Source organism: Dendrobium catenatum, unplaced genomic scaffold, assembly GCF_001605985.2.
Source record: "Dendrobium catenatum unplaced genomic scaffold, ASM160598v2 fragScaff_scaffold_635, whole genome shotgun sequence".
NCBI classification, from domain to species: domain Eukaryota; kingdom Viridiplantae; phylum Streptophyta; class Magnoliopsida; order Asparagales; family Orchidaceae; genus Dendrobium; species Dendrobium catenatum.
In genome coordinates, this window is record NW_021319097.1 from 75,952 (window position 1) to 91,657 (window position 15,706).

Sequence of the window (15,706 nt, forward strand, 5' to 3'; positions counted from 1 at the left end):
TTTCATAATTTGAACTTTTAGATTATTTAAACATTCATATCTCTCTAAATATGATTTAATAATTTTAGAAAAATTATAGGTGTTAACCTATTCTAAATTTTTCTTTTGGATTTAAATCAAAATTTTAAGTCAAAATATGTTTTAGGTTTAAAATGTGAAAAATATAATTAAACTTTATAATACATTAATCTAAGGAGGATTTACATACATTCCACTTTATTTCATGTTATTTACATATCTAACACCGAAAAATTTAATATTATAAGCTTATCAACTATGGAACAAATATGAGTACATGAAATGAAATATTAAAATTATAAGATGATAAGAATGAAATTATGAGTGATATATTTGATATTAAAATTTTATATGAGTGATAGAAATATAATATTAAAATATATATAAATAACATAAAATAAAATTATATGTAAATCCCCGTTCTAATTAAAATTTAAATTAGGACATAGTCAAACATTTTTTTTTTCAAAATTGGTGTATTTTCAGCACGCTACCAAACACGCGTTCTGCTTTGGGTGGGCGAGTTGTTGGGAGAGGACTTTATAAATCGTACGTATTGACCGAACTCGAAGACGAAACCGAGGACGTGCTGCCGTGCTTCAGCTTCCTCCATTTTCCACCTTTACCTTCTCCGCCTTTGACGACCAGCAAGGGAAGTTCGAAAGGAGCAGCCGAGCCAGCATCTGAGATTTGATCGTTATTCTCTCGGTACGTTGATAATCGCCACCGATCCTCTCGTCTTATGTCACGAATCTCCGTTTTCTTTATGCTTTCAAGTTTGCGATCTAAGCTATGTCTGACTGGGATATGTTACGGATTCTTTCTATCTTTCTGCTTGGATTCTTGCTGTTTACCGACGGTAGAAGGGGAAGAAGAGGGGTTTGCTTGCTTATTGGGTTGGGCGTCTTGGGATTGTATGACTACACGGTAAATCGCTACGAGTAGACTATGTGGCATGATAAGAATGGCGAACTGCTCCGCGAAAGGCACTCCAAAGAGCTTTCTTTCGCATTCCTCTTTCACAAGTCTCTCTTCTCGTCTTTCTTCTTGAATCCCCGACTCCGAAATTCCTGAAACCTCCACGAAGATGAAGCTAGGAAGTCGCTAGTAGGGATCGACGGGATTAGCGGCGTGTGAAGGAGGGAAATTCGTGAGACTTGCGGATTATCTTAAATCCGCCCAATTATATTGTGTACTAAATCCTGGATTTAAGGTAAAACGGAGGAGAAACTTATTGTTGAGCTTTACCACAATCTCTTCGACTTAGCCTGCTTCGCGTGAGAATTAGAGTTTTGAACTAGTCGCTAAATAACTTCTTCGCCTCCTTCGACGAGGTTCCTTCCTGTCGGATCCGATGTTACACCTCCTCGCTGTTCTTCTGTTGGATCGGAAGTAACGACGACGACGGGACCTTGCTTGTTGCGAAGGTAGTCATCTTTCTTCCTTTAGCGTGCTTCTTCGGCCAAATCCCGTAAATCCGCTGAATTCTTGGATTTAGTAAATCCGGGATTTACGGAAAAAAGAGGGAAACGAAGGATTTAACTGGCTTCGAAGATTTAACAGTTCCCTAAATCCTGTTTGGCAAGATCTAGCATAAATGCTGTATCCAAACAGCCCCTAAAGCTGTCATTTTTTCTGTTTGGCAGGATTTAGGTTAAAACTTGCTACCAAACAGCCTCTAAGTTGTATGGTTATTCTCTCTCTAAGAACATAAATGAAATTGATAAATTTATACTAGGCATTCAGTTATGAATCCATAATGTAGTTTGCTTTTGCTTCATTTTTAATAGGCTTGATTGAATTGTCTATTGTTATATTTCACATATTTTTTACAGATTTTTCCCTTTTTTTTAATGATGTGTGGCTTTCATGTAGCCGCTTGTTGTGTTGGATCTGAATGTCCTTAATTGGTCCTTCAGGCTAGAATTACACCAAGATTACTTTTGCAGCATGGAAGCTTCGAACTTAGCACTTCAACAATTGAAGATTTCGGGTGTTCATCAACAAAGAATTAGAAAGTATTCATTATTGTAAGTTCTACATTTGCGTTATCAGCATTCCAGTTGTTAATTTTTTATTTTAATTATGATTTTCAGAGTATTTATAAACCTTTCCTTAAATTTATGCTTTAAATTATTACAGTTAATGTTTGGTATGATATGATGTCCAAGCTAATCCATGATTCAACTACTGTAACTTTCAAATGTTTTTATGTGATGTACTTGAATGATTCTTTGCCGTTCCCTTCATTTAAGTAATTAGGTTTGTTGTTGACCAGATGAGAATCACTACCTTTTTTTCTCTTTTCAGGCCTGGGAAACGAGATGCTTCCTTTGGCAATATGACACCTACACTGTTTTATCCAGATAAAAAATCAAGAAGGGTTAATAAATCATCTGATATAGCTTCTCTTTCATGTCATGCTTCAACTAATAAGGAGAATGCGGTAAAGCTCAACAATAATTTGTCAATTATGAAGAGAAAATGTACAGAAAATACATATGGTTCAACAGAAGTATGCTCATTTAGTGAAAGTATCCAAAATATTTCTTCAAATACTGTACATGAAAAAGTTGGAGTGTTGCTGCTGAATCTTGGAGGTCCAGAGACTCTTGACGATGTTCAACCATTTCTATTCAATCTGTTTGCTGATCCTGTATGTAGCATGCAAACCTTTTATTTTACTTTGTGTTGATGCATAATTTTGAGATTGGAGTCTAATTGGGTCGTTGATCAAAAGCTATTGCTAATTTTACTCTTCTGTTAATGTGATTTTCATTCTCATTAGTATGGCAAATCTTTGACTTAATGAGTATTTTTTTTTGTCTTTTTTGCCGGCTAACACTCATGTTCGATGCCAAACTTGGATTACCTCCATATTTTATGAGGGGACAATTGGCTGTCACACCAAACTAACAATTACCTTCCCCTAAAACTTCCCAAGACTACCAAGAATACAAAAAATAATAATAATAATAATAATAAAACCAAGAAAACTTCAAGATCCATAGAGATATTCTAATATAGAATACAAATTACTTTAGCAAAATTAAATGACAAAAAAAAACCCTCATATAAGAATAACCGATTCATATTTAACATTAATTTATTGATGGCAATTCCTGATTTGTCCCAAAGGATCGATCTTTGCAAGCACGCGGTCATTGCGCTTATTCCTGCAATTACCTGCTCCCCTCTGATCTCTATCCTAATACCCAAAGCACTGATTGAGAACTAGGCTGGAATTTCTGTTAGCCAAGGAAACTATACAAGAGGAAAAGAAGCCAATATATTAACTGATCAAGAAACAAAGTAAATGATAATATAGAACCTGATAAGATTTGTATCTAGGATCCAACAACTCCTAGCCCCCCCAAAAAATATTGGCATCTATAAAAGAAAAAAAAAAACTTGCCTTCAAGTATGTATTGGCCAAACTATCTAGTCGTCACCCTTCTAATAAAAGAAAAAAAAAACAGTTCAAATGCTCACATGAAAGCAATACGATAATAAAAGACATTGGAAGAACAAATAACCTGATAGAGGTGATTCTTTGCTCAATGTGTTAATGCATCTATTATGAATCCAAGAAATATGAGAGTAGCGTCTATCATCTTTTACACTTAGTGAGTTGAATGATCAAGAACTCAAAAGAGAGGATATAGGCACGGACTACTATCAAATTAAATGGAAATTGTAAATTGGATACTGTTAGACAGATCCAATGGATCGGTCCGCAATTTGAGATGGAACTCTTCCTCCTCTAGGAAGATCCGCACGCTCCGCCAGCTCCATGGGGGCCGAATAGGAAGGATTTTTGGGGGAATTATGAGCGAAATTGAATGTAGGGACTGTTTAGGGATTTCCTTTTGATTTGTATGCATTAAATAGTTTGTTTTCTTAGGATTATGGCATCTTGAATTGGGCTGAAATTTGATATCTCTTAGATTTAGATTTTCTTTTGGGTTCTAGCGGCATCTAGAGATTTGAGAGAGATTGATCCTCCTCTCGAATAGAGGGTCAACTATATTTTTCTATTTTTCGGTTCCCTTTCATCAAATAATACAAATTATCTACTATTTTCGTGATTTTGTGCGGATTTTTGTGGAGAATTCTCGTTGTTTTCCGAAGATTGACAGGAAAACTTGAGATCTACAAGTGTTTCCTATCAGATACCCTCTTGATGATGAATTTCCTAGATCGGTTATTGTTTTTGCCCCTTGTGCAACTCTCAAGAGACCTATGTTGATCAATGATGGCACGTGGGATTCTTCCACCAACTAGATGTTGCAACAAACCCCCTAGATAGCCCACAAAAGATGACATTTGAGTTCTAAGATCAATTGTGGTGAAGTTCTAACTCCCTCTCCCTCCCCATGACAAGGAAATTCTTCCTAAAACTCAAGGTAATCTGGTATAAAAAAGATTACGCTACCTCTTGCATCTTGCAAAAACCATTATACATGTTTGAGATGTGATGCAACAAGATGATTAGCCATTTGCATATATGCCAATAATTTTAAAACATATTAAAATATGTTTTCTACATGTAATAAGGATATTTTATTCCTTACATATTAGTCTTAATATATTTTAGGAAAATTTTATAAAGTCAAGTGTCTATAAAAGAGGCTCTATAGCTAATTTGAAATTACCCATGACATCTCTTATGGGGATTCTTTCCTATTTAGGTTTAGATTTGTTGTTGTGTTTATAATCCTTGCCACCTTCCTCTTAAGCTATTCATTCTTCTAGCTTCTTCAACTCATTTTCTTTCCACCTCTCTAATTCTTCTCCTACAATGGATTCTTTTAGCTCTCGATGTTTCTTTTTGTTGTCAATTTAGTAGAAGAGCTTAAGTTTGATCCAATGGCAGGCAACTCAAAATTCATGAGTTGGCCCAATTACTGCATGTGGCTCTCTCGTTCACTCTTGCCCTTGGTCACTCGCTTGTATGAAACACATTGTGTCAGCTTCATTGTGTTTGTTCCCTAGCTTCACGCCTCTTGGGCCTTACATAATCTTGCATCTCACCATCACACATCATATATACTCATTGTGGTCCGTCTCATTACTTGCCCTCAAATATTGTCATTGATGATGATGTTCTTTCCCCTTCATGTCTTCTTTTATTGGATGGATTTCCCATTCATCTCCTCTTATGGGAATGAACTTCCCATTCTTCTATATTTTTCTTCACAGATTTGTTTAGCACCGCAATACAATTGAAGATCTCCAACTCTCTCATTAGTAATATTTCAATCCTCTGGTGTAGATTTCATTGCAACTTATGGGAATTTATGTACTTTCATTGGATGTATGTCCATAATTTCAAAACATATTTTAAACATGCTTCTTATATGTGATAAATACATTTTATTTCTTTATATATTAGTTTTAATATCTTTTGGACAACTATTATGAGTTTCAAGTCTATATAAGGGACTATAGTCTTATAGTAGCAATTTTTAGATGATGAATTGAGATTTGGAATAGCTTGTGGCATCCTATATGGGGATTCTCTCTTAGGATTTTTATTTGTTGGTTCATCTCTACCCCTTACCACCCTCCTATTGAGGTGTTCATTCGTCTAACTTTTATAATACCTTTCCTCTACCTCTTTAATTATTCTCTCAGTTGATTCTTTTAACTCTTAATGCTTCTCTTTGTTATCAATACATGTTGATTGAATGTAGTTTTTTTTCAAATAGATCATTTTATTGTTGAAATTAGTTGCATTTGTGCTCTCTGAAGAGCTTGGTAATGGAAATTGTAGCAAGCATGTAACTAGGGAACCCAAATCAGGTAGACCATGTTGGTGTTACTCTTTTTATTATAAATAGCATCAATTTACTTGCATTATTTTTTCCCCGGGAAGCTATTTTATGCATAATAAGTTTCCATAGCTTAATATCTTTTTGAAGCAGCCATCAACATCAACAATGATTAAGAGAAATATATTCTTTGAAGTGTATCACAGAAAAATGTACATTTTAAACCTCAAATTTGAATTCATTTAGTGTGGATAACATTGAATAACATCATCATCATTATTTGTTTGTCCCAACTAATTGGGATTGGTATTAATGGCGAATCTACAATGGGGGCACTAAGGGCCCATTCCCCCATTGGCCTGGCCTTAAACTACATATTTCAAGATTGATTTTTTTTATTTGATAAACTATGACACGTAGCCACAACCCAGTCAGTTTGCGATCAACTGCTGTGCTCTCCCATGCGAGCTATGCTCACGCTTCTCTTGCTGGCAAGTGCTTCATTGTTAAACAACCGACAGTCAGCAATGCCAGTGTTGCTCTATGTAGGTATCTTGCACAAATGTAATTTATTTAGAAGTTAAATTTGAAATTCATGTACTATTTGGCACATCTTCAAAAATTTATAATGATTTTTTGAAGTACGACTGTACAAAGCCATTTTGTATTTAATGGCTATATAGTTATTAGGCTTTTTGTCCATGCATAAAAGCATATTATATGAAAGGGGTGGTGAGTTTGAGGAAACCTATTTAAAATCTAAAATCAAATTTAATTTTGAATTAAATTAAATAATAAAATAAAAAAGTCACTTATATTTATTCTTTTTTATAAATTTGTAAATAATACTATACATAGAACTTTTTTTGTAAATTTCTAAATGGGATTCTCATTTTATATGTATATATATATATGGTGTAGTTACTGGTAAATTTTATTAATTAAACAAATTTTCTTCCCTACAATTAATAGACCTTTTTTTTCATCTTTATGTTATGCTTTCCAATCTTCTTTAAACATTCCAAGGTTCTCCTTTCAGAGAAAATCAATTTATGAGGATTTATTCCTCTCTTTAGCTTTTAGTGCATCTCAATTTTGTAGTTTGAATGAATTGATTGTTATTTATGACTGCACATTTGTGGATTCAATTACTATGTTTTTTTTTTTTTAATTTGCTGAGCCAATCCTTAAACCATTACTTGAGGTCGAATTTAAGACCACTCAACCATGTGGTTGGTGGTGAATTACTACTATGTTGGTGCCTTGTCGTGAAATAAAAAAAGAAAGGAAATAGTGCATCTCAATATCAGTAATTGATTGTAACGTCAGCTTTGTGAAAAATAATCTTTGATGTTACAGAATCACCTGGCAACATCGTCTTTAGTCAGTTGCTATGTATTTCTGTCTTTTTAAAGATTTTTCTGGCTTTTTCATAGTTGATTGATATTGCTTTGATATTTTTACTTTTTGTGCTTTCCTACTCAAATTCACCATGAAAAAATGGCATCTCCTTCGTTCCTTCTTATATTTTATGGTCAAGGAATATAAAAACTATGCAGTCATTTGTTTTATGTCAGAAGGAAATCATTCTTTAGTTTTTTGCATTTATTTTTATTGGCATAGAATGCTTTATTGACTGGAGCATGAAAAAGAGACATTTCTCTTTGTCACTGCGTAGTTTTATGGCATAAAGCCTATTGTTGGTGGTCCCAATGTGCTTTTTAAATGATAGTTCTGTGCTTGTTAGTGTCATGAAAATTTTTAAGCATACCAGCTTTTATGGTGATATGCCATGACCTCAAGGAGTTAAATCTACTGTTATAACTTATAAATGCCCTCCAAGTGATTTTTTTATTGGAACAAACAATCGCATTTAATAAGTTTAGAAGTGTTATTATTGTTACTTTCTTTGTTGTTTTAAAACTTTTTTTTATTATATGATATATGAAAATATGAGTCATTGCACTGTCTTTTATGAATAAGATAAATTAAATGACAACAATGAGTTACTGAATATGATATAAATCCTAGGAACTAGATGTAAAGACGGACTGCTTGTGTGGAAGGCAATCTAGTTTTTTGTAGTTTGCTAATGTGATGGATTTTCCATCTTTTGTGTTTCTTTCGAAGTAGATGTCACTAATATACTGCCATATTCTTAAACTGGGACAATATTCTCACAAGCTGAAAAACATTTACATGTTAGCAATGTCGGTATTGGATATTTCACCTAATATAAGATAGTGACTATCACTTTTATATCTGTTTAATCATTTATATTTTTTAACAAAATCCTTGAGGTGTAATGTTTACTTTAGTTGGTGCCTAAAGTTTTATCAAGGGTTGAAATTTTTTGTTTGCCACAGGATATAATCAGGCTTCCCAGACTTTTCCGTTTTCTTCAAAAGCCCTTGGCCAAGCTAATCTCAACTTTTAGAGCTCCAAAGAGTAAAGAAGCTTATGCTTCTATTGGTGGTGGGTCGCCTCTGAGAAAGATTACAGATGAGCAGGTACGAAAGTCTTTATATGGTTAAGTTTTGGAATGGAAAGGCTCATATTTTTCTACCTAAACATTTCTTATAACTACTTTTTAAGACGCTTCTGGTGATCTTTATTTTGTTATTTTAACCTATGGGATCTCTTCTTTATGTTGTAATCTCCAAGATGGTACAAAAGATTCCTACTTGGTTGTGATAGTGCTTCATTCTATTCAACCTTTATACGTTCATTGTTCATCTTGTATCTATGTTTCAGCGAAAACCTATCACCTATCCTTTTGATATGTTCATAAAGATTACTCTGACAAGCTGCATTGATGCTAACTCTAAATGACTGCTCTGTTAGGCACAAGCACTAAAAAATGCCTTGGAAGACAAAGGTTTGCATGCAAATGTGTTTGTTGCAATGCGATATTGGCATCCATTTACAGAAGAAGCTATTCATCAGGTTATTCATTTTTCTTTATTTGCTTCTAAATAGTTATAATTATTTATTTAATGCCAGTTTACATTGAGTTATGTGTTTTTCCATCAAAGTGGTAACTTCAAATTATTTTGCTGAAAATATGTTGATGTTATTTCTTAGAGACAACTTTGGTGTTATAAACTTTGGAAAACAGTTATGATTTCTAGCTATAAATTGTTAGCATGATGGTGTAGGATATCTGGAAAATCGTAGTTATTGCTGCCTTAGTTGAAGGAAAACAATTTTGGGAATCATTTTAAGAATGTCATGGGTATGATAAAAACTGTTCCATGGCAAAATGGTTGATAGTGTTTCTATAAAACATCAAATGACTTTCATTTTCATACCACAAATTGAAAACATCCTGACTATATTATATTTAGTTAACCATAAATTGTTTTGCATTTCATTTTCTATGAATAACTTTCAATTTGAAATTGACAGATAAAGCGGGATGACATTACAAAGCTTGTTATTCTACCATTATATCCTCAGTTCTCCATATCAACAAGCGGGTCAAGCATCCGTGTACTTAATAGTATCTTCAGGTGAAAATCTATCTCCTCTACTAAATCCATTCCCTTATTCACCAAATCTTTAAAATGATAATCTTTGGTGAATGTTTACTGAATCACTTGACAGGGAAGATGGTTATTTTACGAGAGTGGCTATCTCTGTAATAGAATCATGGTATCAACGTGAGGGTTATATAAGATCGATGGCTGATTTGATAGAGAAGGAATTATCAAAATTTTCTAAACCTGAAGAGGTAATTCTTTCAATTCATTCATTTGCTTGTCTTGGCATTGAGGTAGAAGAGAGTCCCTCTTTAAGTGAAGGGCTTGCTTTAATTTCTTGTTCTTTTAAAAAATATGAGGAATACAATTAATTTATGAAAGTTATGGTTTTAAATGAGGCTAGGAAAACAATTGGAATGTTCCTATTTTTTCCCGTAGGAGCAAATGGAAGTCTCCCAATCTAATTTATCTCCTGATATAGTTTCATTGTAATCTATATTTATTTTCCATTATTCATCATCATTATCATTAGCCAAATCAATTTGGTTTTGGCTTCATGAACCCTTGTTCTCCATTTATTCCTATTGAGTATCATTTTGAAGTGTTAAATCCTATTTTTTTGTGAACCTCTTTACATAACTTTTATGTGTTACTTCTGTTCTATCATTATTTCCGTTCTAATCCTTCTGCATTTATCTACTTATGTTATTAATTCATCTTCTACCCTCCATTGATATATTTAAAATACTTAAGTCTATTATTATTACATTAGCTTCTAAAGGTGCTACTCACGATCTCTTTCGTGCAATCATTATTCAACATATCATTCATAATTTTGCCTCATATCTATCTTAATATTCTCATCTATGTATTTATCATTAAACTAATTATTTTAGTTTTATACTCTTCTTTTATTATATTGTAATTTGTATTGTAGACATGTGTGTGGCCTATCAGGCTTAGAAACAGAATGCTCTCTATTTGTCATTTAGATATTAAAAAAGTTGATGTGTTTATAAGCTAGTATAATTATTGCTTCCATGCTATGGAATTCTAGATATCTTCTCTGCTTGAATTTGTACTCAATAGAAATTATATATGGTCTTTGGAATTACAATTACTTCTTCTGACAGACTGTACCTGATATATTTGTTGTAAACATACATAATTTATAATGCTAATAGATTTCATGATCCTTTGAAATAATATAATTAATAGGAGAGGATAAAAAATTCCCTTGGTAAAAAAAAATGTTAATGATTAATTTTAGATTAAAGCTATCAAACAAAACTAAGATCGCCTTTGAAATATCAAGAAAACATTTTATAAATTATTTTTAGTTGGTTTGTTTTGATTGTTGAAATTGATTTGGAACGTGACACATCATGTAATTCACGCGTCATTGATTCAATGTATAGCTCTTTTATCCATGTTGGCATCACTTAACCATTCCTTACGAATAGTATATGTGTGCACGCACTATTCTACTTTTTTTTTTCTTGATAAAATCTAAAATGAATATAAGATTAAGAGCTTGCTCAGAAGAATTAGCTAAAATAAGAATGCATGATGCCTGATGGTCATACCAATGTAAGGTTAAAGAGATTTATGTTGTCTATCCCTAGAAGTAGAGATGTAACTTCTATGATTTGAACCTCTAAGTTCCATGTTAAAATAGAGGCGGCCTAACCATTGCTTCAGGCTTTACTCGCTTATGAATAATAACTATCAAATTGTATTATGAAAAGTTCTAGACTTTATGGAGATTGTTAAAGCATGTGCTGCAAGCTTTGACCCAAAAGCATACCATTAGATTTGTACTTGTTGCTTATTGTTGCTTGAGTGAAGCCATGGCTCTCATCTACAAATATCCTTGCATTCTCTTAAAATCTGGTCATAATCATTATTATCTGAAGAGCACTTGATTGGAAGATCTGATCATGTCTGCCATCTAGACTTTGAACTTTTCTTGATTGCGTGAAATTGCTAGTGATTCTTCTTAAGCTAGATCAAAAGTTTGAACTGCTTACTTTTTAGGCTTATAGTTTATTGATTGTGATTATTATCAATAGTAGCATCATAGGCATAGCCCTTGGACTCTTTGCTCATTATAAGACAAATTATTTTTTTATAATGTTATATGAAAGAATTAGTGCCGAAGGGTTAGAAATGAAAAACGATAGATCTAAGACTATATGTATGATTTACATAAATAAAAGTTCAAATGATTTGTGAAGAATTTATTTAATATCTGAAACAACATTCAATGAATGGAAAATGAGTATTCATTATACTGATCCTAATTACTTGGCATTAAGGCTAATGATGATGATGCAAATGGTGGTTGTTTTTATACATAAGCTTCATATGAAATACATTAGTTGAGCATCATTGTTAATGAACAGGAGATTCCATGGTGGTTTTTTTTTTTAATCGTAATCTATGGTTTTTGTTGAAGACAAAATAGAAACGTTTGTATTTTGTGAGACTTCTCTATTCATACTCATTCGAAGAAAAGTTCCTCCTATGATAGTTTTTATAAGATAATTACTATTTTTTAACTCCATATACTTGATTTACCAACTATCATCTCATTGAGGCTATATGTCTTAGTGCCTCATGCTCTCAGGTAAGGCAAGGCTGCATCTTAGGTCATTGTGCTTTCCTGAATTATTTATTTATTAAGGTGAGCGCCTTGGAAAGTTTTAGTTCCTTTGCCCTATGACAAATATTATAGTAACTTTTATCTGGGCCAATTTATTAGAATTATTATTTTTAATCTGGCTTCATTTTTGATAGATCATCTGCAATTTATGTTATATAATATTAAGCTTTCATGATGCAAGGTTGCATTAGTGAACTTAAGATCTATTAAATAAATAAATAAAACAAATTGTGAACATATAATGAAAGTCCAACATTGGTTTTGCATTTTTTTTCAGATTAATTGTCTATATTAAAATTGAAGTATGAATAAAATCTGACATCAAGATTTTACTAGCAAACTTTTTATTATTATTATTAAAAAAAAAAACAAGTTTCTAGTGTATCTGTTCCCGAGTGATTTTTACCTTACCACCTTAATGTACTTTTCTTGTTTGATGTTGTGTTATTCTACTTTAAAATTGAAATGGAATTTTTTGTTTTTAATAAAATTCATCACTTCAATGCACAACGATAGGTCATGATATTCTTCAGTGCACATGGAGTTCCACTTAGCTATGTTGAGGACGCTGGAGATCCTTACAGAGATCAAATGGAGGATTGTATTAGTTTGATAATGGATGAGTTGAAGTCAAGGAGAGTCATGAATAACCACACTCTGGCCTATCAGGTACATTGGTAAAGTTAGACACCTTACCATTTAAATATTTCTTTCTTTTCACAAGCTTTCTATTTGAAACCGTAGGAGCTCTAACTTGACTCTTAATTGCTGACTAATTTTACTTCAAAACCATCCATAATTTGCTTGAGCTTGCTTAATATTTCACATATTTATCAGAGCCGAGTTGGACCCGTTCAGTGGCTGAAACCTTACACTGATGAAGTCATAGTCGAGCTTGGTCAGAAAGGTGTTCAGAGTCTTCTCACTGTTCCAATAAGGTAGATTTTTGCAATTTAATTTACTGTGAGTTTTGTATCAAGAAACCACTTTGAACTACCTAACAAGATTCCTGAATTTTTGTTGATGCGTTTTATCTAATAAGTAGAAAAGCTGATTTTTAAGAAGTTCAAAATTTCTTTTTCCCCCCTTCTAGGAAATTAATTGCAATTTTCTTTCTCAATTTTCAATAGCAAATCTGACCTCAATTATCCTGCAAGGAAACCGTAACAATGGAATTCATGAAGGAACCACCTTGCATAGCATTTAAATTTTAGAGATCAAATAAGAATCCAATTTCTGAAAGCGGATTCTCATACATATTCGTGTAGAAAGAGGAATAGGTACACTTCATTTAGTTCTACATTCGTTATTTATTCTGAAATACTTCATATTAAGATTATCTTAATATTCTTTCTAATAGATAGACTTATCATAAGATATCTTTATAATTATGATAGGTACAAATATGAAATCGAGGTACCCATTCTATGATAGATTTGAAATTTCCCTCTATTTTTGTTCCTTTAGAAGAATATGAAATCGAGGTACTCATTCTATGATAGATTTGAACTTTCCCTCTATTTTTGTTCCTTCAGAAGAATATAAATGTTTACCATTTTTTATTTTTTTTTTATTTTGAAATGTATGTAACCAAAGTAAAGAGGGTCTTTTCCTATAAATATGGATCTAATATTACTCTCTTCAATTCAGCTTTGTTAGTGAACACATTGAAACTTTGGAAGAAATTGACATGGAATACAAGCACTTGGCTTTAGAATCTGGCATCAAAAACTGGGGTAGAGTGCCTGCTTTGGGTTGCACTTCTTCCTTCATTTCAGATTTAGCTGATGCTGTCATTGAGGCCATTCCTTCTGCTACTGCTATATCAGCTGAAAGGAGCCATATCAACCTTGCTGAGAAAGATCCCCTGAACTATATTCTTAGCTTATTTTTGGGATCTTTTTTAGCCTTTTTCTTACTATTGTCACCTAGAGCGTTCTCTTTGTTCAAGAACAACCTCCTTTAACAAAATTCTGCTGGGATCCTTCAAGATTTTTACACAATACCATTTTCAGATGGACAAGATCGTATTCTTTATAAAGAAATTTATAGTAGTTGCCAACATAGTAAGTGGCAAACAAAAGCACCAGACTATAGGGATAGATATAGATATCAGCAACAACAATGCAGGCTTTCTTATAAAATAGAAGTTCAAGGTTCTTGTAATTGTCATTATGATTTAGAATGAAAATATGATGTTTTGTTTGGCTTTTTCCTTTTTTTGCTGTACCTCCACCATTTTTTCTTTGTTCTTCTCTGATTTGTCTGATTGCTTGGCCCAGAATCAATATGCTAAACACTGAAATAATTACCTATTGTGCTATTTGCTCTAATATGACGACTACCTGAGCATTTCTGTATGAGTACACTTTGTACTTTTGAAAAAATTATTACGGGCGGTGTCCAGATGGGCAAATTATTACATCCGGTCACCGGACCTATAAATACGTCCGGATATCCTCTAAAAATTTCACTCGTGGAATGCAAATGTGTCCGCAGAATTTTAAGTCAAGCACGTCAAAAGCGCAGGTAAAGCGCAGTGAAAGTGCATGTAAAGCGCAGTCAAAGTTCACCCAAAGCGCAGTCAAAGCGCACTTAAAGCGCACAGTCAAAATGCGTCCACGCGGCAACTTTTTAGTGGATATTCGGACCTATTTTCTAGGTCCGGTGACCGGACGTAATAATTTGCCATCCAGATGAGCCACGTTATTCAATACACAGTATATTGGGAGACGTGATGAATCTGGATTAGCCTTCGGGCACATGTATGCACATAATAATCATACAGATTATAACCACATTTTTAATTGTTATTATATTTTATTGTTTTAATGATTAGAAATTATTTATTATAATCAAATATATTAATATGTTGTAACTATAAGAATGTTGCTGATTGCCTTTTTCTTAATAAAATTATTTTTTAATAATTTTTTAAAATATATTTTTATAATTTTATAATCATATTTACAAAAAAATATAGTCATCCTAAATAGATTCATTGTTGTTTGGAGCACAACTTAAATCAAAAGTTGGATTTGAGTTGTTGAATTGTGAAACTCGTTACAAATGTGAATTTTAATCATCAATAGACATTTTGTTGATAAGATTAGAGAGAGTCGCCTTAGATGGAGAGTAGAGGTATTAGATTTGACTTATGTTAAGAAAGGTAGGGGTAGACTTAAAAAGACTTGGTTAGAAAATATTAGGAATGACCTTTCTTTATTAGATTTAAACGAGAATTTGACTTTTAATAGGACACAATGGAGAAAAATGATTCATCTAGTCGACCCCGTATAGTGGGATAAAGGCTTGATGTTGTTGTTGAATAGATTAAAATCAATGTCACATTAGAGTGCCCCTTTGTTTATCCATCTTTATCTGTTCAAGAAAACTAATTTCTATGATATCAAATTCTTCGAAGTCTCAAGTTCATAATCAACATCCTACTGCTTAAATTCTAAGTGCCACTGCCTGATTTACTTACTTTTGTATAATAAAGGTCAAACATTCAAACTTCTGCTACAAATAACAATTCCATAAATTATTTAAAATAAAACTGAAACATTAAAATAAAATTATTTGGCCATTTGTTTTCCCATAAGAATCATGGAAATCAAATGACTTCTCGGCATTCAAGCTGTGCTTGCAAGACAGACAATTTAGTTTTATACATTGAGCCTAAGTTTGCCTATACTAAGAATTTATAAAATTTTGAAAGCTAACAGTGACTTAGGCAAGTCACTTCGTTTGGGACGGCTTTCTTA

General features: G+C 32.7%; 1 protein-coding gene across 2 annotated transcripts; it reads left to right on the forward strand.

Moving 5' to 3' along the window:
• Positions 1 to 569: 569 nt before the first annotated feature.
• LOC110095907 (ferrochelatase-1, chloroplastic) lies at positions 570 to 14,164 on the forward strand. 2 transcript variants are annotated; one of them, XM_020821950.2, is made up of 10 exons: positions 570 to 726; positions 1,938 to 2,048; positions 2,329 to 2,674; positions 8,159 to 8,302; positions 8,637 to 8,738; positions 9,201 to 9,304; positions 9,399 to 9,525; positions 12,456 to 12,608; positions 12,777 to 12,877; positions 13,590 to 14,164. In XM_020821950.2, exons 2-10 carry the CDS (start codon positions 1,969 to 1,971, stop codon positions 13,903 to 13,905), a joined length of 1,473 nt encoding a protein of 490 aa, XP_020677609.1. In that variant the 5' UTR covers positions 570 to 726; positions 1,938 to 1,968; the 3' UTR covers positions 13,906 to 14,164. The 2 variants fall into 2 exon arrangements, with proteins under 2 accessions (XP_020677609.1, XP_020678325.1); XM_020822666.2 differs by having other exon boundaries at positions 576 to 726; positions 1,968 to 2,048.
• The last annotated feature ends 1,542 nt before the right edge of the window (positions 14,165 to 15,706 follow it).